This window comes from Gavia stellata, chromosome 4 (genome assembly GCF_030936135.1).
Source record: "Gavia stellata isolate bGavSte3 chromosome 4, bGavSte3.hap2, whole genome shotgun sequence".
Classification (NCBI taxonomy): domain Eukaryota; kingdom Metazoa; phylum Chordata; class Aves; order Gaviiformes; family Gaviidae; genus Gavia; species Gavia stellata.
The window spans coordinates 63121820-63137577 of record NC_082597.1 but is presented as its reverse complement, the minus strand read 5'-3'; the positions used below and the strand labels follow the sequence as shown (position 1 = coordinate 63137577).

The 15758-nt window shown below is 38.3% G+C and overlaps 1 protein-coding gene across 1 annotated transcript in view; it reads left to right on the top strand.

Moving 5' to 3' along the window:
- MYBPC1 (myosin binding protein C1) overlaps positions 1 to 10353 on the top strand; it is a 47950-nt gene extending 37597 nt beyond the window's left edge. Inside the window, exons 28-32 of the mRNA XM_059817193.1 lie at positions 1245 to 1381; positions 2250 to 2436; positions 6902 to 6960; positions 8386 to 8392; positions 10253 to 10353. Coding sequence (XP_059673176.1) covers positions 1245 to 1381; positions 2250 to 2436; positions 6902 to 6960; positions 8386 to 8392; positions 10253 to 10353 — 491 coding nt within the window. The remainder of the gene's footprint in view (positions 1 to 1244; positions 1382 to 2249; positions 2437 to 6901; positions 6961 to 8385; positions 8393 to 10252) is intronic.
- The last annotated feature ends 5405 nt before the right edge of the window (positions 10354 to 15758 follow it).

Below are 15758 nucleotides of genomic sequence, written 5' to 3'. Positions count from 1 at the left end.
GAGTAAAGAAGCTGTTCTGTTAGAAGTGGTGGGTCACTGCCTCCCACTGGAGACTTGGCATCAGCTGTGCAAGTGCTCCTGCCCATTTCAGGCGGGATCCAAGAGATAAGCGTAACCCCTGCTCCACATCTTTTGTAGGTGGAGCTGGACAAATTCTGATTGTGCAGTCAGAAATCCTGACATTTCAGAAATTGTCAGTTTGAAATGGTACTGTAAACTTTAAAAAAAAAAAATCAACTGCCCCTCTATGGAAGGAAAATTCCACAAACAAGTAGTTTAAAGGAAGAAAATCAATCCAGATTACCTCAGTTTGTCTGAAAGAAAGGAATACCTGACTGCCATGATGCAGAGGACAGACAACCTGTACAAGCCACAGTGATGGGCTGAAGGACTGAAGGCCCAGGGTACTGGACCCCACTTCCATTATTAAAAAGAAAACTACCTCTCTTTTAGAAATGGGATCATGAACAAAAGAATGGCCTATAGGAATTGTTTTTCATCACTGCTTACTTGCCCTTGTCAGTAGAGCAAGTATCAGCCCTAGGCTGCACTGAAGTCAGTAGGAGAGCTTGAATCAGGTTTCAGTGAAGCACAGACGTTTAATGATACCTGTGCACCGGAACAGATGTCAGTCTGTTCAGCTGTTTTAAATGCCAGCTTAGTTTGTGGGTGAAGATGATTTATTGATGGTGATCTCCATTGCAGAGCAGGGATAAAGTGGCAGTGAGAAACTAGATTTTACTAACATGTTTTCCTTGTACAGAAACTACATCCATTCAGATATCTGTATTGTTAGTGCACTGTATGAAGCAGAAAGAAAAATGGATTTTCAGATACAGAGACAGCTTGTAATCAGAATAAACTGTGAAAAGTAATTGGCAACAGAGTGAACACGGCTCGTCAAGACAGGCGTCCCGCAGTACATCAGTCAGGATCCATCCTGTTCTGTAACATGCAGGGCATGCAGGCAAAGACACAGAATAAATGTGTATTATTTAGTACACTACCTACTCAGGAAACAAAGAGGCGCTCTCAGACATCTACCCTATAGCATGACCAAGGGCTCTAGTCCCTTCCCAGGCTCACTACCAGCCTCCCCTACAAGTGCAATTACCAGAGTCAGGTTGGTACCTAAAGCAGTGCAGATTAGAACAGATTTAGACTCTTTGTAGCTTTTTAAGATACTTGGGTATTTAGCTACACACCAACACTCTTTTTATAAATGTTTTGTTTTCATTTCATAGGCAAAGTCTACAAATACCCAGTTTACGACGATTTTGACTTCAGTGAACGGCCGTTGTTTACTCAGCCTCTAGTCAACACGTTTGCTGTAGCTGGTTACAACGCTACTTTGAACTGCAGTGTTCGGGGCAACCCCAAGGTACAGCATGGCTCATAACAGTATCACTTAAAACAATAGAGAGTGTAACCTGACAATAAAAACTGTAATGTCACTTTTACTATTTGTCTCACTCACAAGTCAGGCTGAAGGCAAAAAGAGTGGCGTGGGCTCTAAAGAATACAAAAAAGGACCTACTTACCTGTGTTACAGGCATTACAATAGTTAATAAATCCACAGATAACTCAGTAAAAGGGCAGACTCTCAGGAAAAGGCTGGGCTATACTGGGACCGGCACTGACAACAGCTGTACAGTTAATATATCAGTAAAGGTTGTTGCTAAAATAAAGTCATAATTATTCTATAAAAAGCTAATTATGCTTTAAGAAAGTGCATTGCAGGAATACTCTGGGGACCATGCTGGTTCTCAGACCCACTGTGCAATGCATCTTCCAGTTTCTTTCGAGTTGTGTCTTTTTGTGATGTCTTCTGTTGTGAAAAACTGAACTGACCTAGTAAAATGAGAACTCAAGACTGTCTAAGAACATGTTTGCTGCTCACTCTTCACCTTCACAGTTTCTGGCTGTTCTGTGTGCAATACTGTGAAAAAACATGCATTTCTTACTGTCTTAGTGTAATTGGATGTCAAAAGCTATTGCTCAGACGTTTGTTATAATTACACAGCACCTTTTATATTGATAACAGAGCTGCACTGAAAAAATTGTGCTTAAAAACAGATGCATGATGCAGCCCACGTTTATGTTTGAGTTAAGAATTGCAGTTTCCTTTCTATCACTATTTTATATATTTTGTGTCATTTCTGGATTATTCAACAGAACACCACAAAAAGTGGTGAAATATTTAAGTTCATCGGGTTGTGCATGTGGGTTTTCTTCTGTTTTTACCACAGCCCAAAATAACCTGGCTGAAAAACAAAGTCATTATAATGAATGATCCAAGGTACCGAATGTTCAGCAACCAAGGTGTCTGCACCTTGGAGATCCGCAAACCCAGTGCCTATGATGGAGGTACTTACACCTGCCGAGCAGTCAATGAACTTGGAGAGGCAGAAGTTGATTGCAAACTGGAAGTAAAAGGTATGAGTTTAAAATCATTGCAAATGCCCTTTTTGTCTGAACACCATCTACATAGGAGTCAAAAGTATGCAAGGCAAATGCAAAAGGAAGTTCAAACAATTTTTTTATTTTTTCTGGATGAAAATAATAACTTGGTTAGGGCAAAATAAACTATCTATCTTGGTTGTTCTGGGGTTTTTTTTGAGGACCAACATGCTGTGCTTATGCTACATTGTATTTTATTCCCCCCACACCAATTCACAGATTCAGTGACTGCAAGGACTTTTTCCACCAGTGACAAAATGCCAGACTATACCTCTTAGAGCTATGCCACTTACCTGACAAACTCTAATAAGGCTCAGCCATAGAGCTCTTTGGGAAAATATGAAAAAAATCATCTTGGATAAGAGACAGATCTCTGAAGGAAAGGGCAAGGGGGGAAGGAGAGAAGGAGAGAAGGAAGAAAGATTCATTCAGGGCAGTCTTTGTCTGCCTTAAAATTATGTATTAAACAAACCACACATTTGCTTCCAAGGAAAACTTCTTAATGAAGTTTGTTAGCAAAATCATGTAGCAAAAAGCAGTATTGTTCCCAAGGACACAAGCTAGTTGATATAATTGCTGTATTTGCTTTAACAACAAAGTAATCAAAACCATGGATTTTGCAAATACAGGGGAAGAGGATGAAGCAGGTTAGTCTTCTATGACTGAAGACCTTTGTTTTCATTAATAGATACATTTTATGAATTCCAGGTAGTTTAGCATTGATTGGGATATCATGAATGGCAATAGGATTTGGATTGGACGACTAATGAATAATCTCAGGACCATATTTTTCAGAAAATTACTTCCTAGGAAAAGATGGGGTCATATTTAGCTGTACTAACTCCCACCGAAGGCTTTTGTGTCAACTGTGGAATAAGCGAAGTATTTCTGAAAAAATTAATTTGAGGTTATAAGTAAGGAAAGCTCTCTAACGCCAGCTGATAGGAAGTGTCTAACTCAGGAATTTAGGGGGAATTGAGGCTAGCTGAATATGGCCCTAATTATATTATTTCCATCATGCTAGTCTATAATGAAAACCATAATATTTAATATCCTTATGGAATGTATTGTGTTTATTTTGGATTTTAATTTCCATTTTCTGTATTTTCTGATGTATCTTGTCCCACAGCTCAAATCTGCTAGCAAGAAGCCATTGAAGTAAATGTTTGGTCTATGAAGTTGAACTTTTAACTAATGTAATGAAAATCTACATAATACATTTCTTAATTTTCATTATTTATTTTTAAGACACTGTGTATAAAAGTGATGTCCTCATCCTGGAAGTATGATTGTTTTCCTTAATCACAAGCAAACTCTCTATTTCACAGTGTAACAGAAGACCTCATCACCTGAGAATGTTGCTTCATCTGTTTTTTTATACTGAAAGGCCAACTTAGTTTGTTATTTCATTAAACTGCCTAAGACCCCCAAGCCCTAAAGTTCTTACGCACATTTACACTCATTTGTAACTTTTTAGTCTTCAGCACTTTGCTTGTAGTACAATCAAATATTACATTTTAAATACAAGAAACTGTTTATTTCTGTCTTTTGTTTACAAAGAATTTTTTACATATAATGTGCAGAATACAGTGAAACAATTTTAAGATAAGAAATAATTTAACTAATATCTCTCCATTTTAGGAAGTCCAGCCTCCAAATGTTGCCATGGATTACATATTAATCTTCAGTAATTCACTTTCCAGCTGGTGTGAAATAGAGATGCTTCTGTTGATGCTGGAAGTTTTTTTCACTGAATGTCAGGATGAATTAGTTTACTGTTTTTGCATCACGTTTTCATGAGGGTTGTATTAATCATCCTATCAGCTGGTTGCAGCAGGTCACAGAATCACAGAATGATAGGGGTTGGAAGGGACCTCTGGAGATCATCTAGTCCAACCCCCTGCCACAGCAGGTTCACCTAGAGCAGGTTGCACAGGAATGCGTCCAGGCGAGTTTTGAGTATCTCCAGAGAAGGAGACTCCACAGCCTCTCTGGGCAGCTTGTTCCAGTGCTCCGCCACCCTCAAAGTAAAGAAGTTCCTCCTCATGTTTAGATGGAACTTCCTATGATAAAGTTTGTGTCCGTTACCTCTTGTCGTGCCACTGAAAAAAGACTGGCCCCATCCTCCTGGCACCCACCCCTTAAGTATTTATAAGCATTGATAAGATCCCCCCTCAGTCTTCTCTTCTCCAGACTAAAAAGACCCAAGTCCCTCAGCCTTTCCTCATGAGAAAGACATTCTAGTCCCCTAATCATCTTTGTAGCCCTTTGCTGTACGTCCTACAGTCTCAATTTCTCTTGCACCTTATCTTGGGGTTGCAGCTGAACGTACCTTTACTACTGTGAGAATGAGGCTGTAAGAATTACTCCCATTAGACAAGATTTAGTGTATCCTTTCCCACTTTTAAACAAAACCTCCCACACCCACTGACTGCAAAAGGCTTGTAGCACAGACATTTCTAGACTCATAAAGCTTTCTTTCTTCTCAAAGAAAGTAATATTTACTTTAAAAGATCTACTGAAAAAATTGAATTCTATGCTGTAGGCATCTTGTTTAGAGCAGTACTTTAGTTTTGCATCACACACGGAAGGAGTCCTGAAAAACACAGGCTGCTAGGATCCCACGTGGGCTGTGTGTTGTTTCCCTCTTCTTAGCTATGTGCTGGGCTGCTTCATTAACCTAATGAAGTTAGGTTTGGTTTCTGAACCCAATCTCCTATCAACCATCACCTGGTGTAGTCCCACTCCCTCTCACCAAGCTTGGTGTTGTGGTCTTCTCTCAACAGCTTGGGCTGTGAGTAGTCCCTCTCGCTGAGATTCCTCTCTCCATCCTAGCAGGTTTAGCTATTACTTTAGACTCCTTTTTAAAGACTGCTTAGACTAGCAATTTGCAGGGCTTAGACACAGGACAGCTGTTGTAAGGGTTCACTGTGACACTCTTAATGTGACTGGCAGTTCAGCTGATGAATTCAAAGGGAATAGGATTAAGCGAATACAGCAGCTGTAGCTTGGCAAACCAGAGTAGGCTCAGGGTTTGCTATATGATACAGACAAACACAAATGAGTATTAAACAGCCGGAGCATAAAAACATAATTACGTCTTATTTCACTCTTCTATTGACTTATATGTTGAATTATCATTCTCTTAAGTTTCCCAGCCTGTTTTTTCATTTAGGAAGGCTCTTCAGATGACTGCTCATCACACTGATGCAAAGCAAAGAGTTACGGATTTCTGGCTCACTGGAAATGGATTGCAGTGTGTGTGTATATGTGTGTGTGTGTTTTCGTATGTATAGCTTTAAACTGGTTCAGCTTTACTCCGGCAAGTAACAATCAAGGTCTGAATTTGTAGAATGCTGAGATACAGTTGAATGTTGCCTGAATAAAACAAACAGGCTCAAGGCTATGCTACCTATCTGTTGAATGTGCTAGCTACAGTGCTATGATTACAGATCTTTGGATAGCAAGTCATGCTAAGAGCTCTACGCCATGCAACAGTATATATTGTAGTAAGCGAATTTTCCTTATGTCGGCTAGAGTTTCTTTTATCCATCTATTTCTCAGGTATTGGAGATCTGAAATTTATCATGCATATATATATGCTCAGTCCTAGGAATATCGTAGAACTCCTCACAGAACAGTCTAGGACTTCTGATTTTGCATAGTATTTGAACAACTGAGTAGCTACGAATACTCTGGCTATGAATACTATCAGTATCCTACAATTTTCTACTTTTTTAGCCATTTGCTTCCATTATTTTAGGTGTAAAATTAAAACCCAGGTTGTTACTAAATTTAATGCTCACTTCCTGAAAAAGTTTTAGTGATAATTATGAGCACAATAATAAAAATAATAGAACCTTATTCTGTCCTCAAAAAAAAGGTTTGCATGTACTGATGTTATTTCAGATAGACAGTACTTCGTTCTTCTGTTTTAAGTTTTGCTGAGTGAACTTAAAGATGGCAGTTGTATGAGCTGCCCAGTACAATGGCTTTTTTTGTAAACATAAAGGTGCTGAAAAAAGTCATGTAATAGATCTTAGACAAAAGAATAACTCTACCTCATATATCTTGAAAGATGATTCATACGCAAAATCTAATTATACATAAGGAAAATGCAAAATATGTATCTTTTAAGTTTGAGGTAGGTCCCTAACTCTGGCTGTAAATCTCTCATTACAAGCAGTAAGGAACTGATTCGTTATCAGCTTCACCGAAGTCAATGAAAAGATTCAGATAAAGCACTGTGCTTCTTTTACCATGAAACAAATGTTTTTGGAGAATGTTTATCTTAAAAGGGAAACCAAGGTTGGCGATCACTCTAATAGGTTGACGATAGCAAAGATGCTGTATAAGAAATATTGAAAAATAAGGTGTTAAGATCAACTGGGAAGAATTTCAAATGCGAATAAATACCACTATAAATATTCTAATTCTGCAGTGATATATCATGGAGTAATTAACCCAGGAGAACCATTCTTCTTGGCGGGGAATAATCAGGTTTATAATAAGCATACTCCTCTGGACATTCCATTTCATTCCCTTCCTCTCTTTCCACATGCAAACGCATTTTCTGCATGCAAAGTGTGTATTTATTTGCTTCTTAAGATTAAACTAGCTAGTGTCTCATGGCATACATGTCTATGTCACATGAGCAAAGAAGGCCAAATCAATCAAGAATATGAGTATTTAGCATCTGAGTTAACAAGGTTTTAGACATATTTCTGCTATGCCACTGGGCACAGAGCTACCTGTACCTATAAAGAATTTATTTAATGACTGTGACTACCTTTGACCAGAACACTTAGACATTTCCAGGAGATAGAAATTTGAAAAACAGCTCTCAGTTAGCTTGTAGAATTATTGAAAGAAGAGAAGTATCATAAAGTCATTTACTGTGCCTAAAAGGCATTCTTTATTACAGCAATACAGTCTTTGGTTACGAGTTAGTGCTGAGAGTGGTAATCCATGCCTGAGCTTGCACTACAGTATCTAAGGATGAAATCTTGATCCAGTTGAAATCAGTGAAAACTTTTTACTTACAAGCATAGAATTTTACTTCATTCCCTCTGGAGCTTATTTTAAATTCAGGTTCAGTGGGGTTCAGAGAATTTGGTTCTTTCTATAGAAATGTGTTTGCTTGTAACCTTGCCCAAATCCAAAATATTGGCAGTGCAGTTTTAAAATGTCAGAGATGCCCAGAAACTAGTCTCCAGTATATTACGCATCCAAATTTACTATTTTAAACCTAAAGCTTGTTAAGAAATTAGGCTAGGTAATGTTCCTGTAGTATTTGAAGTATTAAGATATTTATCTTAAATGGCTACAATATGCACGAAGTTGAGTGCTTTTATATATATATATATGGATGTTTTATAGAGTCAAAATGTTTAATTAAAGGTAAGGGCTCCTACAGAGTAAATAGCATGCTTTAAGTAATGTAAATGTGGATATGTGACAAAGTACCTACTTTAGTGCACAGGTATGTTATTAGTCTGTACTTGATTATTTTGCCTTACAGAGTTTCGACATATATATATATGCTTCAGTGTTATGTGTGTGCTTTTTTCCCTGGTGGAAAATACTATATATATATATGTGTTAGCTTCCTTGAAGCTACGTTTGGAAACTTTTATCATAAATGTCAGTTGCATAATTTGGTTCCAATCTATACTTTAGACTAATTACAAGAGTTATAGTTACTTGTACATGTATTAATATAGCTTTTACATATTAATGATAATTTTGAAGTGGAACTGGATCCCTACCTTTTACTCTTCATGTGCTTCAATTCCTACATATTTTACACGACTAAGGATTAAAACATCATCTTGACATAATAGTAAACATAATTTCGCTCAACATTTTCTCTCTACTTTTGTGTTTGCGATTAAATTGTTACTTCTCTTTCTCTCTCTCCCTTAGTTACACAGTAAGGATTTTTGAATGTATATTGTCATCTAAGGTAAGCTTTCATATGGTTGTTGCATATGAAGCTTATGTCTGTTCACACGTCATACAATCTCTGCCTAGTATGGCATGATTTTCATTATTTCACTTAATGAAAATGTTTTTTTAAAATGAGTAGCATGATAGTTTTAATGCATATAAATCCAGATTCTTATAATAATTGCTTGTTACGGTAACTCCTCTTAGTAGTCCATCCCACTACCTTCTAATAGTGCATGTTTCAATGGAATTTAACAGTGCATGAGTTAGCATGATTAATTAGCATGAATAAAATGCAAGTAATAAAAGAGCATTTTGCATTTACAGTTATTTTCATATAGGCATATACCTCTAAGTAACTGAAATATTTATTCCACAGTTAATTTCATTTTAAAATTAATGATTTGTATCACACCTTGCACTACATGACTTGAAAAGAATGCCAAAAAGCATGCTTTTTTTTGTCTGTATTGTGCATCTACCTAAGGTCGGCAGTGAACAGTTCTGCAACAATGATGTTGTTAAATGAAATAGTGCAGTCTCATAATCACTAGTAACTAATAGCACTTTAATTGGATAATCCTTGTGTTAATAAAGGTTATAAATTCCTAAAATCTGTACTCAGGATAAATGCTGTATGTATCAGCTCAGTTGCTTTTAACTGAAGCATTCGGAGACAGTGATATCTTCATCCTGGCAATGTACTTTTGCTTTAAAGCTTTTGGTGTGTTCCAGAAAAGGCTCCAAAGGTAAGTGCAGTTATTAGCAGGTGGTTTTGGCAACTTTCAAAACAGAAAACTCATGCAGATTTGTAAGAGGAATAGTAATGGTACGTAGCTTTCTTACAACAAATGCCACCCTTCACCTTGAGAAAGGACAGACTCTAATGTTTTTAGCAAAATATTTATTTTCTTCCCATTGTTCCTTACAAATGCTATTTGATTTCAATGAAATTAACAGAAATGCCCATGTGTTTAGTTTCCATGACATTTTTTTCAATGGCATGCAATTTCATTCCTAATTTGGATTATTCGTATTAAATTACTACTTCTACATCAGTGGGATCTGGGGTGCCCTGGCTGGTGTGTTAGACACTACATACATGTTTTTCTAGGCACTGAAAGAAATATTTTGTCTTGGGTTTCTAAAATTATTAAAAGTTCTTCAAAAATCTTTTGCCTTGTCCCTTTTTTCTGGAACACTAAAGAAAACATTGAGTATAAGTACTTCCAACGGCTTTCTTATAAGCCTAGGTTTCTATTATAGCAGTGATTTAAAATAGGTTTGGTTCAGTTTTTCACTCACAGTGGCTAAGCCACAGTCAAAAAGCACATATCATCCCAGCTGTTATTTTCAAGCAACATAGTAAATATTTTGCTAAATACTTACAAACCATTATAAGACCCAACACTAGAATAATTTGAATGTCTCTGCATGTTTTCCACAACTCATCATTGTCAGGTGTTTTCTACATTGTTCCCTCTGGGCTGACTTCCATCTCTGACAATACTCCACCCAGCCTGATGGAAATCCAGGAGGGTTATCTGAGGTGAAGCTTATCATAGACTATTGCATGGGGTGAGATAAATGACTGAATATATGACATCCTAGAAATGAAATTCACCCTGAGCAAGAGGACAGGAAAGTTCGGTATAGTACAGAGATTAAATAATGGTTAATTCTTGTGCTGGACTTTTGAACAGGGATGAATTTTATCCCATCTCAAAATGAAGTATGCAATAGTGACTGACTAAATCTTTGTCGCTGACACCAGAAAATAAAGGTACAAAGGTCTTGCTCCAGGGACCTTCAACCTGAAGATTGTCTTATTCCTTGTTTGTAGGTGGGCTTTCATTCTTCAGACTATTGATGGATGGAGTGCCTCCGCATATCATTGATTCATACATGCGTGAAGTCCAGGCAGACAAAACTGAGGGGAAGTGAGAGTCCGTCCACTGTGTTTCCTCCCACTGCGCTGGAAATTGGTAGCAGAATTACAGCATTTTAGTTCTTGCAATGACAGAACAAACGTGTGGTTGGGGATTTTCTTTTCTTTTTTTTCCCCTTTTTTTGTTTTGTTTCTTATTTGTTGTTTTGTTTTCCCTACCTGCTCTTACTGAAAAGAAAGAATACGCATGGATTGCTTTGGGGTTGAAATGAAATGAACTGAAGACAACACACGTTTTGTAATGCTCAGCTTTATTTTCTGTTTGATATTGTGTTCTGTTTTTTAATGAGGAAAGAGGAGAAGCTGTGTAATAAACATGAGGAGGCAGTCAGAGTTTGTACTCAGTGGTACAAAGCATATCTTTCTCAGACTGAAAGTACATGGATTAGCCAGTAGCTGTGCAATAAGACCCTTGGAATACATACCTCTTTGATAATATATCTATTCACCTGAGAACTGTTTAACAGAATATGGTTTTACTATAACATAACTAATACATATGTACTTAAAGATCATTTAAGCTGAACATATCTTCTTTTAAAAGTTTTGATTTCCTAAATCCAACCCATCAGTCTCTCAACTGAACTGAAATTGTTTTATTTAATGTACAATAAATATGAAGTGTTTAAGATCTATCAAGTTCTTGTTTACTTTTTTTTTTAGATTTTTCTGTAGCATCTTACCACATTTCTTATTTAATTTCCACATACTATAAAACAGGAACTTGAGCCCACCGCACTGAGTGGAATACAGTATCAGCAGTCACCGAACCAAATGGGCTTACACTTTAAGATACATGACACAGAATGTGAGAATGCTACGGATACATACAATTTTGTATCTATATGTTTTCAATACTTTAAATATTATAAATGCCAACCATGACAGCTTTCATCACTCTGGATCTGACATCTTCCTCAGCAATTCATGGAGGTCTGGTAGGTATCGTAGCAGAAATGGGACTCAGACCATATCACTAGTGAGTTTACCATGCAAGGCAAAAATGCCTTAGACAAGGTAAAATGGCTACATTACTTTTGCAACTCTAGCATCATTAACCTCCAAGTATTTCAGGAGTGGGGGTGATTGTAAGTCTCCAGCAAACTCTGAAGCATGCGAGACTCGAGGTCACACATAATTTGGCCAGGTTGCCAATTCCCTATTGCTCTGTCATTTATTTAACAGTTCTCACTCTGGCTGAACAGATAGGGTAGGTTATGTGCTTACTGACTAATGATTGATCTTCAATTATGGTTTATAAAGATAAAAGTCTGCTTAGACCAGCAGTACATTACAAGATGATTATCTGACATCAGTGCATTTTCAAACATCCAGCAGTCGGTAATTACGCAATAATAAAAGAATATGTTACTATGAACTGCCACTGATGAACTGCTGTTTTATCACTTGAATTACCACTTCTTTCACCTTGGGGATCTGAATGCATTTTCTCACTTAATGTTCTGTAAATCTTACCTGCTCTGAGATCATTTTTCTTGCTGCTCTCCTTCCTATCTCTGTGATTTCGTCCGTGCTGCCATCTGTACAAGGAAGCAATTCTCCATTCCCATTCCCAGTAATCCTGGATGCCTCCTCCCCTGCATTTCACCCTGCTCCTGCCAAAACCAAATCTCTCCTACACATTCATTCACACGTACACATGAAAGAAGAAAACACATTTAGTAAGAAGAAAATTCCATAAAGGATTAATAATTTCTCTTTATTCTGTATCTCACCAGTGAACTGGATCTTCCTTCATCTGTTTTGAAGCACAGAAGGCTGTGGGAGAGGGTGAGTTTGAATATATGCCATGCAGGTTTAAGCACAGGGCCCTCATTTAAAATAATATCAGTCTGATGAGATATATTATAGTCAACACCAAAAGCTATAGTTAGGTTGAGTTTGTGCTTTTCAGTAAGCCAAAAAATATGTGCACAGTCATCTGCACTTTGTATGGAATGATGGTTACAGCTTCAAGCTTATGTATCTGTCTGCCTCCGCAGTCTTAATATACCGCACATAATAACCTGGAAGCCAGCATAATTCTCAGCTTCTGTAGGCTCTCTGATGACGGAATTAGCTACTCTGATTTCTACCAGATGCCAGCATTGTTAAAAGACAAGCTGAACTAAGCTACTTTTCACTGTGAACAGTAGGCGTTATATTCAGATGCCCTTAATTCCTCCCCAGTTGCGGTGCCTAGCATTTGCCATTGGCTGTCCCTCGGGCCTGAGATGCACCACGCCAATAGGAAGTACCGGGTATCGGGCCATGCATGGAATTGAGATGAGTGGGCATTAGTGTGCTATAAATTCATACTCTCACTAACTATGCTGACCAGCCAAGCCTCTGGATTAAAAATTAATTGAAAATGACTTTGAGAGGAATGATAAGATGGAGTGGGATAGGAAAGGAATTTCTAGTAGATCTAAAACAGGCTGCAAAACCTTAAATAGAGAATAACAAAAGATAAAGTTTTGATTTATGATGAGTTGTCTAATGGAATTCTCCAGGGATGGTGTTTGATAGATGAAATAACGTGACCAAAACCACAAGAGTTAAGAAAATGCTAATGAAATCTGCAGTTAATACCAGCTTGGGAGAATAAAGACATACCAAAGATAACAAAAACTACAGGCAAAACAACCTAAAGAGAATAGAAGCAGCAGAGTATTGTGCTGTAGAAGATATGGCCTAATGCTCCCAAGACAAAATTTCTCCAAAGTCAGCTCACACGGACTTTCCAGGAAATCAGTGAACTGAAAGAGACCTAGGAGTAACAGAGGAAAGCAAATAAAACCTGGTCATATGAGATAAAGTAACAGCAAAACACAAAAGCTCCAAGAGAAGTGAAAGTAGTAGTGCTTTTATGGCTTATGGTTGTGTTCCCTGATGTCTCATAATATGTGAAACCAGTTTAAGCTTTCAGCTAGTTGCATTATTCATATTATCTGTTTGCTATGTACACTCTCCATCAACTAGTACGTGCTGAGGTTTTAGCTCAGTAGCACCTTTAATAAGGATTCTCTTTTCTGTCCACTTTCACATATCTGGTAGGAATTCAGTATTTTTGAAAGCTCTGCCTTGGTGTTCAGTTTGACTTACACAGATCAAGGAAAGTTATTACTTGGATTAAGAAGGCAGACCCAAACATGTACACACATATAGATACACACAAAACAGAGTCAAAGTTAACTTAAAAAAAGGGGGTTTTTTTAAAGAAGCCAGAGGAAAACATTTTGTCTTCTTTTGGCTTGCTCTCCTTGACCCATGAAAGGGCATTTGGTATATAGATGTTACAGTTGTATAAATACGGATCGATTCTCAAATTGCTGTATGTGGCGCTTGATACAGGCATTGTAGTTACCCATTTTCATTGAAAGATCATGGCGAGTGTCAGCCCATTATTCCTTCACTGAAAACAATCTGACAAATATAAAAAGGGGAGGAAAAAACTACACACAAATCTTTTAGAGAATGCTTAAATCAGGATATGCTGTTTATCAGGTCTTTACTGAAAGTCAGAAATTTAAAAAAAATATTCCTTTAAACAAAATGTTTCAAGCTTCCTGTATTTCCTTTTGAAAAAAAAAAGTATAATATTGCTACCTTTTAGAGAGTATTGTGAAGGGAGACTTACTTTATGAATGTCTTTTGTCACGTTTTGAGATTCTGGAGCAAAAGGCGTTCTATTTTAAGCACAGTGTGCTTACTGTCACTTGATTTTCATGGCCTGCTTTCCTGACTGACAAGTAAAGCTGCTGCTTTCCTGAAGCAGAGAGCATTTGGAAGCAAAAGCATATCCTGAATACTAAGGAAGCACTGGAAGTCTAAACACACTGGACTTCAACGTCCATGTTTTCTTGTTCTATGCCTTGTTGCTGAATACTTTTTAAATTAAAACAAACCCTTCCCCAAGCTCAGTGATTAATTCAGTAGAGAATCTATTTCTTCCTCTACTCATTTTCGATACCACATACCTCCCTCTCCTTTTTTATTTTCCCAGTTGCTTTTTTTCCTTCTTCTTTCTGCTTTAATTGCTTAAGTTTATAATTAAGAATATGGATGCAATACTGGTTCAGTTATAATTCTTAAAAACACAAAAAATGTTTTTCTCTTATTTTCCTCTTGGTATCACAAAGAGCTTGAGCAATCTTTCCATGAACACCAGTACCATCACGTTCATTGACCACAGCAAGGCACGTGGTATTAAAGAAACAGTGTTCTACCTTTTTCCAAACCCAGTGATTCCAATGGACTGGGGATACGGCTGGTTGTGAATCTACCTGTCACATTTCCCTTTTGCCATTCTCTAACTGGCTGTCATTGAATCTTTCTTTATTACATTATGTATTACCCTCTCCTTTGCTGGCAGTTCCCCTCTTCTCTGTTTGGCTCCTAATCTCTATTGCTGTATTGTACTGATTTACTGAACTGTAAATTAAATCAGCAGATGAATGACATAGCACTTGGGACACACATACCATCTCAAGGGATTTTGAAACCACCCTTTCACATACGTCAACCATTCCTGACCCTTGCAGTGGAGAAATGTACTCAAAAACATATTATCAGACAAAGGGAATCAGCTCACCTTGAATAACAGGAAACTGCTCTGTCCAGGAAACTCTTGTCTGGCCTGAAAGCTTCAGCCTCTGGCCCACAATGGAGTAACCTAAAAAAAAGGACTGCTGATTCCAAGAAGATGCCATTTGGGTATATACTACTTGTTAGAGGCTGTATTTTATATTTTCTTCTTCATCTTTCATACAGCGACACAGCGCTCACCTTTCCTCGGCCACATTCAAAAACCACATACCTTCCTAGTGAGTCAGGGATACATCTAAATCCTTCACATGACCAATTCAAACAATTTTGACGCGCCACAATTTCTGAAAAGGTGTATTTGTTTCGAAGCGCCTTCTCTAAGCAGGTCAAGGAGCTAAAGGCAGTCCTGCGTAACACAGTGTTCAGGTGCCCCGTAACATGTAAGACCGCCACTCCCCAGGCAGCGGCTCTCCTCCCAGCGGCGGAGGACCCCCTGACTGACCCAGTGGGGCTCAGCTCCCTGCAGACACGGCTGTGGTGTCCTGCTGCCTGCAGGGAGGTTGCGGGCCGCCCAAGCCCCGTCTTTATGCCTTGCTCCAGCAAAAAGCCTCGCCGGCCACCTGCTACGCGCGTCCCCTCCGTGGCCGTCAGCCGCATTACGAAATGTGTAAAAGGGAAAATAACATTAATGAGGAATTAAGCAGGAAAATCACAGGGGCTGGGGGCGGGGGGATTCAACCCACCCTGCCCGCACCCAACAGCAGTAAGACACGGGTGCACCAGGCCCCAGCACCGGCCGTGACTGCCCACGGGCGTGGGGAAATGGCGGCGGGTGGGTTGCTGGCTGGACGGG